The sequence below is a fragment of the Stigmatopora nigra genome, chromosome 1 (genome assembly GCF_051989575.1).
Source record: "Stigmatopora nigra isolate UIUO_SnigA chromosome 1, RoL_Snig_1.1, whole genome shotgun sequence".
Classification (NCBI taxonomy): Eukaryota; Metazoa; Chordata; class Actinopteri; order Syngnathiformes; family Syngnathidae; genus Stigmatopora; species Stigmatopora nigra.
In genome coordinates, this window is record NC_135508.1 from 12,432,242 (window position 1) to 12,452,176 (window position 19,935).

The following is a 19,935-nucleotide window of genomic DNA, read 5'->3' on the forward strand; positions in this document are numbered from 1 at the left end:
ATTTTGATGGACGATTGTGTGTGTGTTCTATTTCTGGCAGAGTTGGAATGTTTGAGTCACAGTCCTGCTGCTATAATGGTGATCATTATCACATTATAATGCTTGTTTTTCCAGCTTTAACCTAAAGATTTTTTGACACACACTGGCTGTCATATAATGTCTTTTGTGTCAAAATTAATACATCTGCAAAAATTTTCAGCAGTGTAGTACTGTATTTTATGGTGCCAAGTAAATAACAGGCAAAATATTTTAAAAAAAATAAAGAAATCTATCTAAGAGTGAGAAACAAAACATTGTTTAATTAGACCCATTTTCAAAAAAAATGAATTCACGCTAAATTCTCGCTCTCAAAGTCTCATGTTGTTACAGGTAAGTGTGAGCTCTGTTCTGCTGACAAGTTTGACAAGCTAGTCAGTGCCACACATCCTCCCATCATGACCGCCTGTCGTCCCAAACTTAGACTTTTTCCACACTCCAACCTTGGAATGAGCAGAGAGCGATAAGAATGACAGGCGACAGGGTTCAAGTTACCATGTTTGTGCGTGCGGAGACCAGATGAGTTCTCCTCTGAGTGTGTGTGTGTAAGGCGGCTCAGAGATACTGTGCACAGGGGGTAAGAGGTCATGCTCATGGTACACCTATTTGTTTGGACACAAAAGATGATAGAGAACTTGTTAGAAATCCCAAGGCTGAACAGACAATAGAGACCAACCAAAGCTTCAAAATAATGCTTTAAAATATCTCAACTCCTATGAATGAAATATATACACATTTTATAGTGCGGAAATTACATTTCCAAACTTAAATGATTAAGATCTTCTAATTTGATGTCCAGAGTGTTTTTTTTTAAAGAAAAGGTTGATATTTTTTCAGTAGATTCATTATTTTTTCACAACAATTGAATTTGTTGGTTTTATTGTCACTATACAAGTATAATAAGATTTAAAACCTCACCACAAAGTGTACGAATAACAACAAAAAACAGACAAATTAACAATCATTTGGCAATAACAATCAATACTAAATAAATAATCAACAAATATGTCATAATAACGGGTAGTCATCGTAATACAACATAATAGGTAGTCAACAACATAAATAAGTAGCGTACAAATGACAACAACAAACTAACATATCAATAAGGAATAATATTAAATAAACTGTAAATAATAATAATACATAAATAATCAGTAAATACTACTAATAATAAATAAAAAATCAATACATGAGTAGTCAACATAATAGATAAGTAGTAGTCAAGCCACTTTTACTTTTAGATCTTTTGGGAAGACAGAGTGGCTGATGCATATTTTTTCTGCACTCATAACTGGAACTGATAATTGGCAGAAATCCTAGTTATACTGTAGCTTCAGATATTCAAATTTGCTGTAGCTAAAGATACACCACAAAATGCAAGTTAATAGCTCCGAGCCAAAGCATGTCGAAGAGTTCCTGTCCTCATTATTTTGCTTCGGCTCGTTGCTGTACATTTTAGGACATCCATCATCAACTTGGACATTCCTCGTGCCCTCATCTTCCTGCTCTGCTTCCTTCTTGTTATTTTCAGATTCAAAGCCTCCCTCCTCACTCTGACCTCAGCTTTCCCTCCACTTTATCCAACTTGTCTCAGCTCATGCCTTGCCTGTATTTTCCTGCCAGCAGCGCTGATGTTTTATGTAGGCTTATTAAAACTGCTCTCATAATCAGGGATATTTATACAAGGTTCTGTGAATGTATGGCTGGTGACCACTTTTTGCGCTCTTTCTCTATGATACTGAAAAGGAGAGTTATGACACATATTTTGTTGAATCTATTCTAAAAAACACGACAATGTGACCTTTGTACATTATAGCATATTCAATGGCAGACCTATAACAGTATGGCTTTGTGGAAAATAAGAGTAATGAAACCTAGAAGCCTACATGGATTAAATAAAATAAAGTAACCTAAGGTTTTAAAGTCTTGAATGATTATCCAAATTTGATTGACAGACGGTCGATCCAAGGTACCTTCTTGAGAGAATATGTTTCAAAGAAAATGGATAGAGATTTCTTTTGTTTTTGTCTGCAAAGCTCTACTGTTGGACAAGATGTCAATGAGGATATTTGGCCCATGTGCTTCAATCAGTCAGTGCTTCACTCAGTGAGAGAGACTACTTTTTCAATGAGAGTTTTGTGTGTACAGCATCTCAGTGATGAGAGATGGAAACAAAACTGATCAGTCCAAAAAACGTTGAAGCTTCTGCATAGCAATGACAGCTTCTTTCTGCACTTGTCTTAACACATACGTACTGTCTCTGAGAGTCCACCAAAAAGCAGTTTTGGTTTGGTCCATGGTCCAAAACAGTAGTTTGGATAAAATAGATTTTTCAAATGTACTTCATTGAGTGAATGTCAGAAAGTGAGTGAAACGATGCATAATCGAAAAAACAGTTTTCTGTCATAGTCTCCATTTGTTCTTGCAACCAGAGAGAATTATTCAATGGGTTTAACAATATACTGACCGAAAGAAGAATGAGCTTTGAGGAAAATTATGCATTTTGGCTATTCCCATTTGCTATCAGTAGCTAAGGGTCCCATGATACCATTTAACAGTGAATGTTTGTTTTTTGCTTTTTTAATAAAATCTTTGATATCCTTCGTTCTGGAGCTCTGCGGTATACTTCTGGTTTTAGCTGCCTTTTTTGGTCAAAAATATTCTCACCAGTAGGTCAGTTGCAAATTTTCCTCCATATCATATGCAATTCCGATAACAGAACTATAAGGAAACATAGTAGATCCTAGGATCAGCGAAACACACAAAAATCTCTCCATGATGATAAAATGACAGTTCAGAGAGAGGTCCACTATATAGATCTGTGAATGAAAACAGATCATGCTTGCTCTATGTTGACATTTGCATTTCATTATTATGATGAGAAATAGCCATTGTTGCAATGACATATTGTCCAAATAATGCATCAAAGATCACAGTGACAGCTTGTTCTAGAACTCTAAAAGTCCTTGTGTTGTCACTGTACTAGGATGTCTGCCACAAATCATAGACAGCATCTGCATTAAATTCCCTATTACATGGCTCTGCACCAAAAAACATTAGATTCCATAATTTCTTTTGTCTATGATTTATATACAGAATTGTTGTCCCCCTGTAGTTCTGAACAAACTATGTGCGTGTATCTTCGTGTCCTTTTGTCTGCGTGTCTTAGGAATGAGAGGAGACGCCCATGTCTAGCTGAACTTGAGTTCAACTTACTCATTGCCATTCCTGCTGTTTTTGCTAGAATTTTGCTGCTGCCAGATTGTTTGTGTGTATGTGTGTGTTGGAGGCTGATAGCCAGGTGCACAAGCTCTCTCCGGCAAGCCCTTTATCTGGATTGTGGTAGTACAAGGTTCTAGTATTGTATTTAATGTCTCATCTCATCTCATTTTCTGAACTGCTTTATCATCATTAGCCTTGTGGGGGGTGCTGGACCCTGTCCCAGCTGACTCCGGGCCAGACGCAGGGGAGACCCTGAATCGTTGGCCAGCCGATGCTAGGGCAAAGACAAAGAACAACAATGCACACTTACACCCATAACTAGTGGCAATTTAGAGTGTCCAAACAGCCTACCATGCATGTCTTTTGAATGTGGGAGGAAATCGGGGGTACCCGGAGGAAACCCACAAAGGCTCGGGGAGATCATGCAAACTCCACACAGATGGACCTGGATTTGAACCCAGAACTCCAGAGCTGTGACGCCGACACGCTTACCACTCGCTCCACGGGGCTGCCCTTGTATTTAATGCGCCACAAACATTTTCATTTCTTACTTTGCCTAGTGTGATTTATTGGATTGAAACTGAAAGATTGATGACATAATCCCATGGCGAGAGTTGTGTTTCCTGGTTTTGGTTCATTGGGTTTCACTTTTTGGTTGCTAGAATTTACTGTGGGACTCCATCAGGCAAAGTACCATATTTGGTCAATCTAGTTTATTTTTCAAATAAGTCTCACACTAAAGAAAATATATCTACCAACCAATCAAATGAAAGTAAATGACAATATTACTGCTCTAATGAAACGTGATACTATTTATCGTAGCTATCCGAATCCAAATTTTGTGAGTGTTTATCTGCTTATCTGAAACATGTCAAACGCTATCTATTTTGTGTTTGGGTTGGACAAATTGGGAAGGTGACTTAATTGTTTTTCATTGGATAGCAATGATATGAACACAAAATATTGTTATGGTGATAAATATGTGTTCTTGAAATCTTTTCTAATAATTGTGTAGCATAGTAGTATTTCGAAGTACTGTATTTTAGGGTGGAAGGACCTAAAATGATAGGATGATATAAAATAAATATCAATGAATAATATTCGTGTCATGTACTTTGATATACTTGTTGTGTTTTCATCATTTTACCAAATATGACGCCAAGCAGACTGCAGAATACCTGAGAAAGTAGTATTTAATACTGTATGGGCTCCTGGTTTGGAGACCAACGTTTAAAGGTGATTATGCATCCCTGCAGGAACTCCCTTTTCATGTGTACAAATACATCTCACAAAAGATTATTTCTAGTAAACTCGTTAGATGTGGTTTGTCCCGAGTTAAGGCCAGATGTGCATAAATGCATTGAAAAAAAGTTCAAACACCAGGATGCCTTTTCCTGTGAGTGCTAAGATGAGAAAATGTAACAAAACTGAGAAATTAGTGACATGTGTTTCCTTTATAATAAACTACTCCAAACTTGAACTTTTGAAGTTTAATCATCCTAATTTAATCAATAGGATGTTTGACAAGTTTTGTATGCTCATGTACGTATGCAGTCATGTATACAGAACTGATATTTGAATACAAAATTCAACAAGAAAATTATAGATGTCAAATTATATGTTGAAGTTATTGACATTTGCTGTACTTGAATATAGAAATCTTTCTGTTAATAAATTGACTTAAGTAAAAGTGCAAATAAAAGTTAAAGTTATTACATTAGTTCAGTAAAACAGTGATTCATGGGAGTAGCTCGCTGGCTGGACGTCAGGCTCACAGTTCTAAAGTCGAGGGTTCACTGTGTGCAGTTTGCATGTCTTCCCGGGATTCCGTAGGTTTTCTTCGGGTACTCGGTTTTCCTCCTGCATCCTGAAATTGCAGGGTAGGCTGGTTGAACACTTTAATTTGCCTCTGGGTTTGAGTGTGAATGGTGGTCCGTCTCCTTGTGTCTGTAGTTAGTTGGGATCGACTCCATCACCCTTGTGACCATCTGAGGATCAGCAGCTTAAAAAATTAATGACTAAAAAAAGACAAGGGAAAATGTACTTAAGCACAGGAAGGGGAACATTTTGGACACGTTGACTGTACAAAGGCTTCATGTACCTGATAACCATAACATAATAGAATGTATCTTTTCTCTTGTGTTTGCAGATCTATTATCCAGCAACAGGTCATCCATTTTCAGTGGGCATCACGGCCAACTCTCACTTTCGACTGTCTATTTGGATGAGTACCGCGACCGTCTCTTCCTAGGAGGGAAAGATGTCATGTACTCTCTCCTGCTAGGCCCTCTCAAGAGCGAGTCCAAGCAAGTAAGTTGAACAAATTACTTTATAATGCTTGTTTTGTGATAAAATAAAAAGTTGCCCTCATAAAAATGTGACTTGTACTCCAGTGCGACATAAATGAATATTAATTGTATATATTTTGGAACTATATTCAGGTGCAAATTATAGTTCCAAACAATATGGTATCTAAAATAAATATCAAATAAAATGCAAAAACATGAACAGCTGGCTTACTTTTGCCGGCCGGACCTCATCTCCACACCAATTTTGGCATCTCTCCAGGATACTTGGACTTCTCCAATGTGGAATCAATTAACTGACTAAAAACATGTTTGATTTTGAAACTTCGCTGCTTGAACATTCATCTTGGGAACAACTGCCGTGTTTATGTCACCGCAGGGGCACAGTGGGGGGGTTGTTTAACCTAATAGTCAATTCCAACTGCCCTACACAGATAGCAATGTCCTCACTGATTATTAGGAAATCATAGATTGAAACCAAGATCTCAATCTGCATGGGATTCACTCATGAAACAAGATATATTACACATCTTTCTTTAATTTCAAGTGGAAATGGCCATGCACATTTATCAGTACTGGAAAAAAAGAGTTATGGTACCTTTGAGTTTTACTTCATGTGGAGTTTTATAGTGTTTCACATCTCACTGGAAATAAATGAGTTGAAATCAGAATTTCAACTTTCTGCTCTTTTTTTTCTCTCAACATTCAATTGGCTCTACTACAAAAACAATGTTATATTTCAAACGCGTATGTCGGAACCAGAGACTCGAAACAATGGTGTGATGTGCACTTTGTGGAGTGATTGACATGAAATATCAATATTATTGTTTTTTCCCCCTTTTTTACAATATTCCAATATTTCCTATCATACCAAACGAAAACAGATTTAATTTATTTCATCACTGGAAACAATCTTGACATTTTGGTGATAGCATGTATTTCTTACATAATCCATTTCCAAGAAGCAATGCTGAAACCATCATTTACAATCCAAATTGATTTTTTCCCATCACCCACAACAGGAAACGCAGCAGAGAAAATTGAATTAAGAAAAATATCAAATTGAATGATGATAATTTACTGAAGTATTTTATTTTGAAAGTAAACAGCTTTCAGAACATGAAGGAAACAGCTTGCATCTCTAAGCCATGATTTGTTATTCTGTCAATATTAAGAGCATAAAGGCCAGGAAGTACAAGTGAGGGCGATCAAATTGCTTCCTTTATACAACTATATTAAGTCCCCATTGGTGCTTTTTCATTAAGTATCTGGCACAAGAATAAAGGCAGAGTTTCTTAAGGGTTTTGGCACGGATGGGTGGTTTGGCGGCCGGATATCAGGACCTAGTTCAAAAGAGTGAAAGGACAAGAGGTGTTGGGGAACACGCAGGATTTGTCATCCATTTTTAGCTCTCGTCAGATCGAAAACAATGTCGATAAATGTCTCAGGGTCGCTTCAAATCGAAAAAAATCAGGTGGTGACATTTTGAGAATAAAACAGGAAAGAACTTGGCTTGCAAGTGGAGGTCAGCCCAGTTTCAGGGTGGAGATGTTGGACAGCAGGCCGAAGAATCAAGCGTAGAATCAAGCAAACGGGTGGAAATAGATCCATTCCAAGTCTAGTTTTACATTAGCTCCAAATTCTAATATTATTAAATTAGTATTTTTCCTGATATGGTACAGTCCGATGAGTGACTGACCACTTTTTGGATGAAACTAGGACACACCCGTCCATGCAAAGTTTTTAAATGTCTTCAGCCAAACAAATAGTTAAAAAAGAAAATGGCTATAAATGCAAACTGAAACTGCTCGTTTGAAAGTGTTACATTTGAAGCATGATGACCTCAGCAAGGCAGTTTTAAAAATAATAATTTTTCTGGCACCCTAAACAAATTAATGCGTAAGCACTCACACAACCAATACACACATGAAACACAATCGTGTTGTTGTGCACATCGGCACTGTTTATTTTCCTCCATGGTTCTGTATGCGTCTGTTAGGAAAAACAAAGTAGGTTCAGAAACAGAGCAGACCGAGACGACGGTGGTCTGCGAGAAACGGCGGGATTTCACAGACCATTGAAAGTCAATGTTGAGACAGCTTTCATCTACGGGGAAATCTGAAATCTGACGAGTTTTGTCTTTGTCAGAAAGCATTATGAGGACCAGTTAAAGCATTCCGTGTCCAAATGTTACATTGTGCTTGTGAAAATCACATTTTTGTGGCTTTGGGGTTTTCCTAATTGGGCAGAGTTTGGAAAAATGAAATGAAAGCTCAAGTTGAAAAGATCTCAGTGCAGGATAAAGAGAGAGTTAAAGCTTTCTGTTTAATTATATAATAAAGAAGTCTGAAATTGACTCCTCTCATTTTCTGAACCACTTTATCGTCACTGGGATCATGGGGTGTTGGAGCCTATCCCAGTTGACCTTGGGCCAGAGGTGGCTAAAATGTCTTAAATGTCACAAAGGTAGTGTATATCAGTAAAGAAGGTAATAAAAACATGCCTGGATAGAAAATGATAATTTAGTTACTTTGTTATGGATTGATATTGTTCTGTTTTATTGATAATTGTGTTCAAAAATCAAGTGAACCAATTGAATAAGCACTACTGTCCATGTGTTTCCTCCTTCTAGATCTATTGGCCCCCATTACCTGGCAACCGTGAAGACTGCATTCAAAGAGGGAAGGAGCCACTGGTAAGTCAATAACGTTAATTACTCTGTAAATGTCAGTTGCTGCAGACAAATGATTTACACATTGTCCATGTGGCTTTGAAAATATAGACTGCCAAAGAATGTTTACTCGCATAGGAATGAATGATCTCATTACACTATGGGATTTATTATCCTACATTGTGCGGAAGAAGTCATCTCTAAATAACATATTACATTTATACACCCGGATACAATATTTACCGTATTTTCCGGACTATAAGATGCACTTTTTTCACAGTTTAGCTGGGCCTGCGACTTATGTCTTATTTTTTTCACTCTAACGGCCAACATCTTGTTATCAAAATAGTTAATGTTGCATTAACAGGTGCATGTTTTGACTGTTTCCCTAATACTTTCGTCTATAATGTTGTGTAAATCATAATCCAGTGCAACTTAAACATATTTTTCCACTTCCAATGTGCATTGTTTGGTATACGAGGTCTTAAGTGATCACTGATTTACGGGTTTAAATAAAATAATGAAAGCGTGCGAACCCCCCAAAAGTTAGATTTGTAATTAACTTAACAGGTGCAACTTGAAAATATGTTTTTTCCCTTTCACTGTGCAAAAATAAACATAAACAATTTGTAATGCTTTGTACGATAAAATGAGATTTTTTTAGCAAAGCACAACAAATTGGAAACTGATCTGAGACACTGTGAGTCAACAAGTAGTGAAAAAATATGATTCAACCATTACCATAAAAGCTCAAATAAATGAGAGCAAACAAACCAAAACAGAAAGTGCTTATTTGATCATTCCGGAATCCCACTTGCAAGAGATTATATGTAGTGTTAAATGTGTTTGGGGTAAAAAAAAGCTATAAATTACTGCTCTAAACACACTCACACACTCTAATTTACTAACCATGTTGGGCTAAAGATAACGATTTCATGACTTTTGAGGCCCCACCTTGCACTCACTACATGGCATCTACCAGCCATCCCCATCTGGAACATGTTTGAGGTGTGTGTTGGGGTCTCTGAGAATAGGGACATGTGCAATGTGTTTGAAGTGGCAGGTGTGTCTTCTGTATCCCATGTCTATTTTATTAGGTATTTCCTCTGTGGGATTAAGTGAGGAGACCTTTGATCGGGAGCTACTATGCACTCTGTATATTTTGCATCACTCACAACTATTTTAAGAACATGTATTTGCTTTTTTCTAATATGCAGTACAGGCATCCTGGTAACAGGGATGAATTGGGTCATCTTCCCATTACCATAAATAGAGCAGAATATGTGTATCGAACCCAAAAGTCGTGATATTAGCTTTGTGCGCTAACAAATAAAGGTATTAGTAATGTAAATCTTGCAAAAACTTTAACGATTCCAAAAAAGTACTCCAATGCAAGAGTTTACTTTAAGTGAGTAATTTGACTATGTTTATCTTTCCTCAATACAACCGAATGTGTATCCAAGTCATGTTATTAGCTTCGTGCACTAACAAATTTAAATCTTGCCAACACGTCTTCAACAATGATTCAAAAAAAAACAAAACAAAAACGGTACTCCTGTGCGAGAATTCCTTTTAGGATAGCAATTAAACTATATGTTTCACAATCTGGATTTCTCGAGAGGATATGCAGGACGTTTGGCGACATAAGATGACTCACATTCAAAAGCAATAAGAGTTTAATGTCACAAGGGAGTCATTACTTATCAAAGTTGAGGTCACCTTTTTTGGATTTTGGTTATTTTTAAGTGTCAAAGTCATTTTCCTTCAAACCTGACATCTGACAGTTAATAAAGGTTGGAAGATAGAAGCATTTCAGTTCTGTCTCCTATGAGTTCTTTCCAAATGTGAACATTTTAGAAGTCAACCAACATTCCAAAATGGAATTATGTTAGACCCTAGAGCTTAAACTATTTAGTGCTTAACTTGAGTCTCAAATTACTACAGAACTTATCTCCAAAACACATTTTGCATCACACAAGTCTGTATATATTTGTAAAAGATGTTTGATTCCACAGATGGTTTTTTTTTGCATTCCCTCACGTCCCACTGCTTTTAATTTTTTTGTGTGCTTTTTTTAAATGTCAAACCTGATGGATTACCTCCATTTTCAACTAAGGAATAGACAGCAGGGGCCAAAACTCTGACACACCTTTAATCTCATTTGTTTGTCATCTCCATAAACCCACTTTGACAAAAAGGAAAGCACTTGGATAACATTACAAGTCTTCACATAGTGTTTTTTTTCTATGTTATATTTATGCCTCAAGGATTTATAGACAATGTTTAGTCTAGATGACCACATCGAGAAAAACTAAAATACAACTTTGACAACACTGGCTAAAAGATAAATAATGTTGCATGTGGAAAGGAAGGTGTGTGCAGATCTTCTATAAACAATCGTCTGTCCTATAAACATTTTAATGACATCTTCTGGCCTTTTACACCCTTTTGACCTTCATCTTCATCAGTTAAATAGAAATAAATAACTTGAACAGGGAAAGTATTGGCGACAGTGACATTTGCCATCTTCTGCGAGTAATTATGAGTATGACCATCTTTTGACCACCTCTACAAATGGATGAAAGTGTGTGATAGAAAATACTGACAATTAGACATTTTGACGTTTCAGGATGACCATTGGACAGTTTGTCATTTTCCAACAAGAGACAAGTATGTACTTCAATTGTTAAATGTTAATGCAACACTTTAAAGAGCATTGAGGACATTGTGATACGGAACACACTTGTACACAGAGTGACCAGCGGTGGTTTATGAGGTGCTTAAAAAGAATTTTTGAACAATAAATCCTCTTTATTGTTCTTTTCCTTCGTACAAGTGAGTCGCCTCTTAGTGGCAATAGGAAAACGTGGGCCCCCAGTTTGACAACAGTCACGAACAAATGATTTAGAGTGTACGGAAAGACCAACGAGAATGTATGAACCTGTGAACTTTAGTGCCGTGAGAACCTGCTCTAACCATTTGATTTCGTGATTGGATATTTTTGGAACATTGGAAAAAATGTCGTTCATTACTTCATTAGATTTCCTTCTTAAACAGTCTCACTGGAAGACGGAACTCCTGCTAACAACTAACGTTTAGGTTGGTTTTATAGTTGGTCATATAGTTGACTGATTAGTTAGAAGCCATTAGTTTTATTGAAGTTAATTACCACTTCCCAACCAGGCCACCTATGAGACTATTACATATACTCCTTCCTTACTGCTGCAGTTGTTTAGTGTCTTCAAGTGTCTTAGGGACATCCAAAATAGATGCAAGCTCAGCTATCTTTGTCTCCTGCAAAATGACTTGGCTTTGCCCACACCCCCCTTTGGACCGACCCACCCAAAAGATTATCTTGCCCTTTCTCTGTTTAAATAAAAAATGAGCTCTTTTCGCTGCTCCTGAAAAGTTCCTATCCCAAAATAAATGGATTTATCTGATATTGACAGTCTGTAATGAATGCAAAAAGTCAAATGGGCCTTTTAATTTCTACAGCCTTTTTCCTTTGTCCAGCTGCTGATGGAAATTAATGTGGTAAAGCCAAGTAAACGTGATAGAAATGAGGTGTAATTTATGGCAATGGGATTAGAAATCTCAAATGTAAAAACCTAATTTTCCATAAATTCGTCCACCATTTCCACTCTTTTCAATTACTACATCACTTTGGAATCAGTTCTGTCATCAAGTGCCGGAAAAGTACTTTTTGTTCACAAGGCTTATTAAAACTGTTTTTCACCAAGTATAAAAATACCACAGCAATAGTCGGATTTTGAAATCTTCTTGAAACTAGCTGCTCATCTAATGATTTAGTTCTATTTTTGAAACATTCCCTTTAAAGCTACTGCCACACTGCCGATAAATACGGAGGGAAAAAAATCTTTTGTTCATTCTTTATGGTCTCAATAAAAACCACCCAGATATAGAAAACCCCAAATCCCAGAGTGTTGAGAGCCCAAACACACATCTTTCTTGTCAACATTTCGTTCCAATGTAGCCCACACAGAACTTCATCCCCATGTTACGCTTATTTTTACTTATTTAAGACGAAAACAGAAGCTCATGATACAATCCTTCTACTAGACTGATGAATAAATCAAAATCATAAGTGACTGATCAGCTAAAGACATGATCGAGAACAATAAAAAATACAGAAAAAAATGGGTGTATGTATGTTTCGACACATACATTTACACAAAGTAAATCCAAGCTATTTTCTTAATATACATGCTACTGTGTTACCCTTTATTATTTTCAAAACTATGCGGTTTATCACATTTTAATACAATAAAAAGTCCTCCCCATGCTTTCTTATACTCTCATGTAGGGTCAATAAAAATGGTCAAAAAGTAACCTTGTTTTTGTGGTAGTCATGAAAATATGCTTGTTTTCTTTCATTAAACATCTACCATTTCACTCTGTTTTGATATATTCAACTGTGGTTGAATGCAATATAATACTCTGTGCGTGTAACGTGCATAAGTGAGAAAGTGGTTCTCCACGCCCAAAGTATTTGAGTCTAAGTCGCTGTGTTTCTGCATTTTGTAGACGGAATGTGCCAACTTTGTTCGCCTCCTGCAGCCATACAACCGCACTCACCTCCTGGCCTGCGGCACAGGAGCATTCCATCCTATGTGCAGTTTCATCTATGTGGGCCACAGAGGAGAGGTAAGCAGCACATGTGTTTTTTGTGCATTCAGACCATCACACCAAGTCAGCCCCTCTTCTTTTCTATACGCCTTTTGGCTAACGATTGAGTTTAATGGGAAAGCAAATCAAAGCGGGAAAAAAAACTAGAATGGATGAATGAAAGTCGTTAAGACAATGTGATAGACTTCCTCATGACAGCCCAATGTGACCCCCACAGGAGGCAGCCAAAGCGGGCATGAACAGAATGGAAACTAGCTAAGGATTCACAAAGAGGAAACATAACATTGCGGTGGGAATTTTAGTGGCGTGTGGATTTATTAGCTACCTCCAATGTTCTCTTTGGCGCCATATATTTGGGGCGCATTCTTAATATGTCATCGCCATTGCATCCAAGTGCTATGTCATCTCCTCCAATTTTATAAAAGTCAAACCTGTTGTCAGTGTTTCCAAAACTGACACCCAATTACTGCCAAGCAAGCTAAAATACTCCCCAATTTTTCAAGGTTGAAATGCAATACAATTGTCATTTTGTGGGTAGTGGCTTGTGCGAAAATATGTGGTGTATTTTTTCCACTGCCTTTTATTAGTTTTCTTTGAATGTTTTTACTAAAAATATGCAGAAACCTCGAACTATTTAGTCATCAGGTGTTGTAATGCAGATTTCTATTTTCAATGTGCATTTCAAGTTTATTCTTGCGGCTTGTTGCATCCAGCGAGGAAGCCTTTTAAAAACAGGTGTTGTTTTTTCAGTGGGCATTCGCGCGGGTAAATTTGAACCATTGTAAATCAGACCATTCACAGACTTGGTGTGTGAATGTATGGGTGAATGGGTCCTAATGTGAAGAGAGTTTTAATATGAAATCGCCCTTTAAACTCAGCGTTAACACTCTTTATTTAAGTATCCTGAAAATATCTGCGTATTCGTCCAATTAACCTAACAACAGTTAAACTCAGCATCAGGTAGTCAGTCTGAGCACAAGTCCGTAGGGAACTCGTCCGTTTATTTAACCAGTCGTTAAATGGAGCAGAATATACACTCAAATGTTTGCCTGACCTCTGGGGGCAACTCAAGCTAGTAGCGATCCAACTGGACTCTGGGTGGGATGAACTTTAGCCCCCCAAGGCCGTTTCATCTCTACTCGGGTCAAACTTGCATGTATACTGGTTGTGTCTTTCTCATGGAATTATTCTCTTTAAGGTAGCCCAAAGTTGTACTCTTTCCATGTCAAAACATTATAATGACATTACCTTCTCAGTATTCCGGTGAATTATTTGTTATCTATCTGAAACGAGGACCCATCATACTTCTTTGTGGGTTTATTGCTTTTGTAATACAAAAACAACAAAAACCTTTATTTGAAGTCAAAATAAAAAGAGTCAGTGAAACAATGTTCCAAACTATGTCAAGCATTTGTGCTGACTTTTTGGCTTCTCCCATTAGGGAATTAACAAGAATAGTAAAATGGTGCAGAGAATGCGAATCACAAACACACACACACACGCACACACACACACACACACACAGTCATGCATTTTAAAATATCGTTTGGCATGGAATATATGGAAGCTATATACTGTAATATGTTATGAAATCACTTCATCCCCGTTTTAATCACTTTATATCAACACAGTCAGATGAGTCCAGTGACTAATACTATTTACCACACACTAAATGCTGTCATAACTTTTTGCCTTTGTTTTTAAAAAAAAATGTCATCACTGTCAAGCCAGCAATGTTTATTCAGCGTTGAAAGATTGAATTAAACAAACAGCTTCCAGCAGTTTTAGGAGAGTAAAAGTTAAGAAGGTAGACATAGTGCCTGCCATTGCTTGATTGGGCAGTCAAGAACGCAATCCAAAGCCAATGTCATGATGCATTCATGTTTGACTTTTACTGACATTTTTCTGAATCCAGTACATATAATGTTTCTAAGTTTGGACTTTATCCAGTCCCTCTTCAGTCTATTGTGTGTGTGTCAACAGTCACTTGTCTTAATGGTATTGGTGGTCCCTGATATGCTGTGCTTGGCGCAGAAGAAAGTACCATTCCTTTTTTTTGAGCTTCTTAGCATTAAAGCGTGTTTGCCAAAACTGAATCAGCGGCATCATAACTCTGCATAACAGTGATATAACACATACGCGCACACACACCACACAAGTGGAGCTTTGGCGTGGCTTTAATCCCAGTTTGTTCTGTAAATCTGTAATCACATGACGTCTCGAGGTCATAATGTATGCAGCCCTTGCTGATATAATTGCAGTTCCCACCATTACCTCTGGAATATATTATTTACAGTAAAGTGGCGGAAAATCTTCTATTTTAAATTATATTTTTACATTGCTTGTTAGTTGTGCTCTACAGTGGAGTTTACTTTTATATGACATTATATGTATAGCAGAAATATGATCCTGCGATTGGCTGGCAACCACTTCAGGGTGTCCTGGTTAGCTGGGATAGGCTCCAGCACCCCCCACGACCATTGTCAGGATATTTATTATGGAAAATGAATGAATGGATTATTTATTTGTGTTGTTTCAGTTTTCAATGCGCTTGTAATGGCAAGTCCATTCATTTTAAATACTATATAATTTTGATAGATTTACTTTGTCATTTTCATTCTGGCAATGTCATTTAAAGGGTTGTGATTTTTGACTCCGTTTGTGTTAGTTTTTATTTTTATTTTTTTGAAAATATCGGTACAAGAACTGTTTAAGTACCGTAATGTTAAAAAAAAAAGTACCACTGGCGTTGACATCAGTTAACACTCTTGGTAAGGCAATAGGGGAGCAATATTCTGTGAATAAATTGTATAAATGTGCTCTAACGGCTAATTATCCCATTACTTTTCTGGGGTGGATTTCAATGTCACCATGTTCCCTTTGATCACTCCGGAGTGGAAAACGCACCCTCTTATTCACAATGGTGCATTGTCTAATCTTTGTACAGAGGGCAAAGACGCTCACGGTTCATTTCGAGGACACCTCAATCAATAATGTGGACTTGTATCAGCCATGAGGGCTGGGTGTGTGCCCCGTTGTCACCATCCTTTTCTCTGTTTAATCCCTGGATAACATGGAGCCATTGGAATGGAAATGGACCACACCCCAGCAGGACAAATGTGGGAACAGACTTTTTATCTAAAAATCCCACAATGACTGGATGTTTAAACCCTAATTCTAAATGAAAAGTGATTGAAAAGCAAAGACAAAATATTGCATGAGATAGCCTGCAGTTGGAAGGATTTGCTTAGGATGTGAGTTAACCATTTTGGCAGTCTAAAAGTGGACTGAAATCAGATGCCAAATTCCCTGGTGTGTATTTAAAAGTTAAACAAATGGTAAAAAAAATTATGTTTAGACCAAAAATTAATCGGAAATTGGAGGTTTTGTTTTACCTTCTATCTGAAAGCATGAAAAAAATCAGAAAAAAATGTCAAATGGAATTCATTGTGGTCATGTAAAACTGTTTTTTTAATGAATACACATCTTGTTTAGTCAATGATAAACAATGTAATGTATACACAGAGATCTTAGTGGGATATTGTTTTAGGCCATTCATAGTGGAAGCATATTTACAGATAATGAATGGCCTTGATGCAATTTGTTTTTACACACATTATCAGATGTTGGTTTTGGTTGCTGCCGTATTTATTTTTGTTCCTTCGATGACCCGCCATGTCCACTCCTCAGTAGAAAGTTCAGCTCAGAACGAGTTCCTCACAAGGAAATGGGTGGGAAACTGGTCCAAATTCTGGTAACTCAACTGATCCCACACTTCCTTGTTTCTCAGACAGCATCTTCATTCTCAGACAGGCCGAGTTCAGAGGAGGGGCAGAAAGACCCCAAAGAATGGGAACAAATAAGGGCCAATCCTGTCTTTGTGTGCACATCGGAACACAATAGTCTGGGGAATCTATTATTCCAAAGAGATTAAATCTGACCAGCACTTTTTTGTGGATGCCACAACAATGTCCAAATGGTTTATTTAGAACTCTCTCTCTCTCTTAGAAAAGATAAGGTGCTGTCAAAACTTTCACTATCAAACAACCTCTTTTGATTGCAATGTATAGAAATATTATTTTAACATTATTATTCATTTTCATGATGATATTTGATATTGTGTTTCATTTTTTCCCAGCACGTCTTCACCATGGACCCCAAGAATGTGGAAAATGGCCGAGGGAGGGTCCCTCACGACCCAAATCTTCCTTTTGCAAGCACCTTCAGTGGTATGTGTCCTCTTCGGCATGCTCTCTTTTAATGCCATGTACTGCATTTTTTGGAATTTAAGTCACACATGAACATTGGTCGCACCATCCAAAAGTGCATGACAAAAAAACATATATATAAGATGCACTTTGGGGGGAATTTGGAACAAACATTTTACATTACATCTATAACAATAACATAGATAGACAGGCATGATAGTCATCTATTAATGTAACATATTAACAGATATTCAGATAGCTGATATGTCAAACCAATTCCAAAGAGTTCAAAAGAGTCCTGAATTTCATCTTGACCAAAACAATTTAAGTCTAGTCAATGAAGTCCCTGCTGGAAAAAAATAAAAGCCTGAAAAACGTGTACTTTTCATTGGTTGGAAAGAAATGCAGGACCTTCTTGACTTCTTATGGAATTGGTTTGACACCAGTTCTATCGCTCTAACAACACAACATTAAGTCTTGGCTATCAAACTCTAGATATAATTCAAATCGCTACCCAAATCATTTAACTTTTTATCTTCGGGAATGCTTTTGGAACAACTATGGCAAATGTGGAAGTAGAGTGCAAATATCCTAGCCAACTTTTGGCATGAATTGGTTGCCAGCCATTCGCAGGGCACAACAACACAACCCAACTGTTGCAGTCCCTCATTAGGCTTGCCTTGGGAAAAAAAACAATGTTACTGTATTTCACATTTCCCATGAATGCCCATCACTGACCATTCAAAAAAATGTTTATTTCTAAAACTGTCGGTGAATGAGGTCCATTGTTGGATGAAGATGTAGGTTTCTGGAGCGCTACGGGTGGGGAAAAGCTTAGTCAGCAATGAAATACATTCAACATGACCACAGGTTTCTGGCAGTTCAAGATCATTTTACAGTTGTGAATATTGTAAGTCTGTCTTCTCTCTGAGCTGCATGTGGGCAAGGAGAGAACTACATGTGTGGACATTTCCTGCTTGACTATGATTTATTAAGGCAATGTTGTCTGCTTGATCTTAAATAAATGCGATTCATCTTTTTTGGCCTTTCATCCTCTTTTTTTTTTAGCAGGAGTTCTGTGTAGTGTTTTATAAATGAAGCCTGTGTAGTGGATTTCTCTGGGGGGTAATCCCTCACTAGTTTTTCAAGTGGTTCAACCCCAATCGGATTCTCCAGTGACTAGCCTTTGACCTACACGTCTTTAAGCAATTCAACCATCAACCTGCTGGCCTCTGGTGGGCCAACTTCCAATCCTTGACAGTGTGTTTACGCTGAGTCGACAAACTCAGGGTGCGCGTCTCTTGAGCTAGACTAACTCTCCCGAATAACTTGAATAGAGGATGATTTTTCTTTTTACAGTCGACTACTTGACTTTTAAAATTGGAAGATATAAACACACGTCTTTGTAAGCAACTAAACTTGAATTATTAGAGAGGGCAAACTGAGAGTTTGGAGAAAGATTTTTGCAGATTTTTTGCAATTTTTGCCTTTTTAGCTTCTTTTCAAGGCAGCTAAAAATGATCGACCAACATCTTTCTGCCTTAGCACCCTCTTTATAGTTTAAAATAATCCAAAAGTGCCCAACTATGGGGGGAACAAAGTAATGTGGACATGTTTAGATTGGCTTCAAGTTCCTGGACTTATTAAACAATTTAGTTAGTTATTTTTGTTCAAACGAGGATGCAATCAACTGACTTCGACTTTTAAATATTTCAATCACTCGCATTCAACGTATTTCACCCTCCATGTCAGAAGATGTTATACAAACAAACTTTATTAATATTAAATTCCAAATTCATTAGAAAGTGAGAAAAAATCACAGAATAAATGTGTGATATTTGCCATTTTCCATTCACACGTGTAAAGAAAACTCACCAATTTCCCCCTAGGTATATAAACATGTACAAAAAAACTAATTCGCAAGTGTCACACAAACAAGGTTGGTTCTCACACTGTGCTGCTAAAGTCTGCAAATACTCCACACATGACTGCTTAAGATATTTTCTGTATTTTGTTTCCTCTTTCCCCTGGGTTGTGTAAAGCGAGTCCGTCTCTCCTGGTCTCAGTAGAGCATGTACTCTGAAAAGTGTATGACTTTGGAGTGTTCTCCCTATTAGAACTGTTGAGTTTCCTCTTTCCTTTCATAGCCACATGTCATAAGACTGGTCCACAATGGGGACGTGTCACCAATGATTTCCTCACTGAGGCCGACTTGTTGCTCTTGACTTTTTTGCTTATCCGCTTTTCTCTTTTTACAGGCGGGGAGTTATTTACCGGTCTGACAGCCGATTTCCTAGGAAGGGACTCTGTGATCTTCAGAAGTATGGGGGATCGCTCCACTATGAGAACAGAGACCGATCATAAAATCCTCCATGGTATATATTTTTCAGTTTGTCATTTATTACCACAAGAAATTTCAGTTGCATGCTTCTAACAAAGATTAAACAGTCAGTATCTGTTGAGTAAACACAATTTAGGTAATTATTTCTAAGTGTCAACTAAAATCTGGCGACAGCTGAACACCACATGCCAGTGACATGTTTCTATTGTGCATATTTTAGCATAATATTTCAACATACATCATTAACAAAGCTTTACAGTAATACCTCACCACTTTGCGGATTCACCACATCACGGATTGGATCTGCCGAATATATATGAAATGTTTATAGTGTAGGAACAATGATACAAACATGAAATGGGTGGAATTTTAAGCACAAGATTTCATGTTGAATGAAAATTATCTTGTTAAAATTGCTCACATACACAATCCTTGCAATATACATGTAGGCAAACTGTGGAAAATTACACCAAAAATGGAGGGTAATGTCAAAATAGTACTCAT

At 37.3% G+C, this 19,935-nt stretch overlaps 1 protein-coding gene across 2 annotated transcripts in view; it reads left to right on the plus strand.

Annotated features, from left to right (window-relative positions):
* sema3bl (sema domain, immunoglobulin domain (Ig), short basic domain, secreted, (semaphorin) 3bl) overlaps positions 1 to 19,935 on the plus strand; it is a 70,509-nt gene that overhangs the window by 39,993 nt on the left and 10,581 nt on the right. For both annotated transcript variants that reach the window (XM_077730190.1, XM_077730200.1), the window contains exons 2-6: positions 5,408 to 5,568; positions 8,197 to 8,259; positions 12,781 to 12,900; positions 17,021 to 17,111; positions 19,349 to 19,465. In XM_077730190.1, coding sequence (XP_077586316.1) covers positions 5,408 to 5,568; positions 8,197 to 8,259; positions 12,781 to 12,900; positions 17,021 to 17,111; positions 19,349 to 19,465 — 552 coding nt within the window. The remainder of the gene's footprint in view (positions 1 to 5,407; positions 5,569 to 8,196; positions 8,260 to 12,780; positions 12,901 to 17,020; positions 17,112 to 19,348; positions 19,466 to 19,935) is intronic.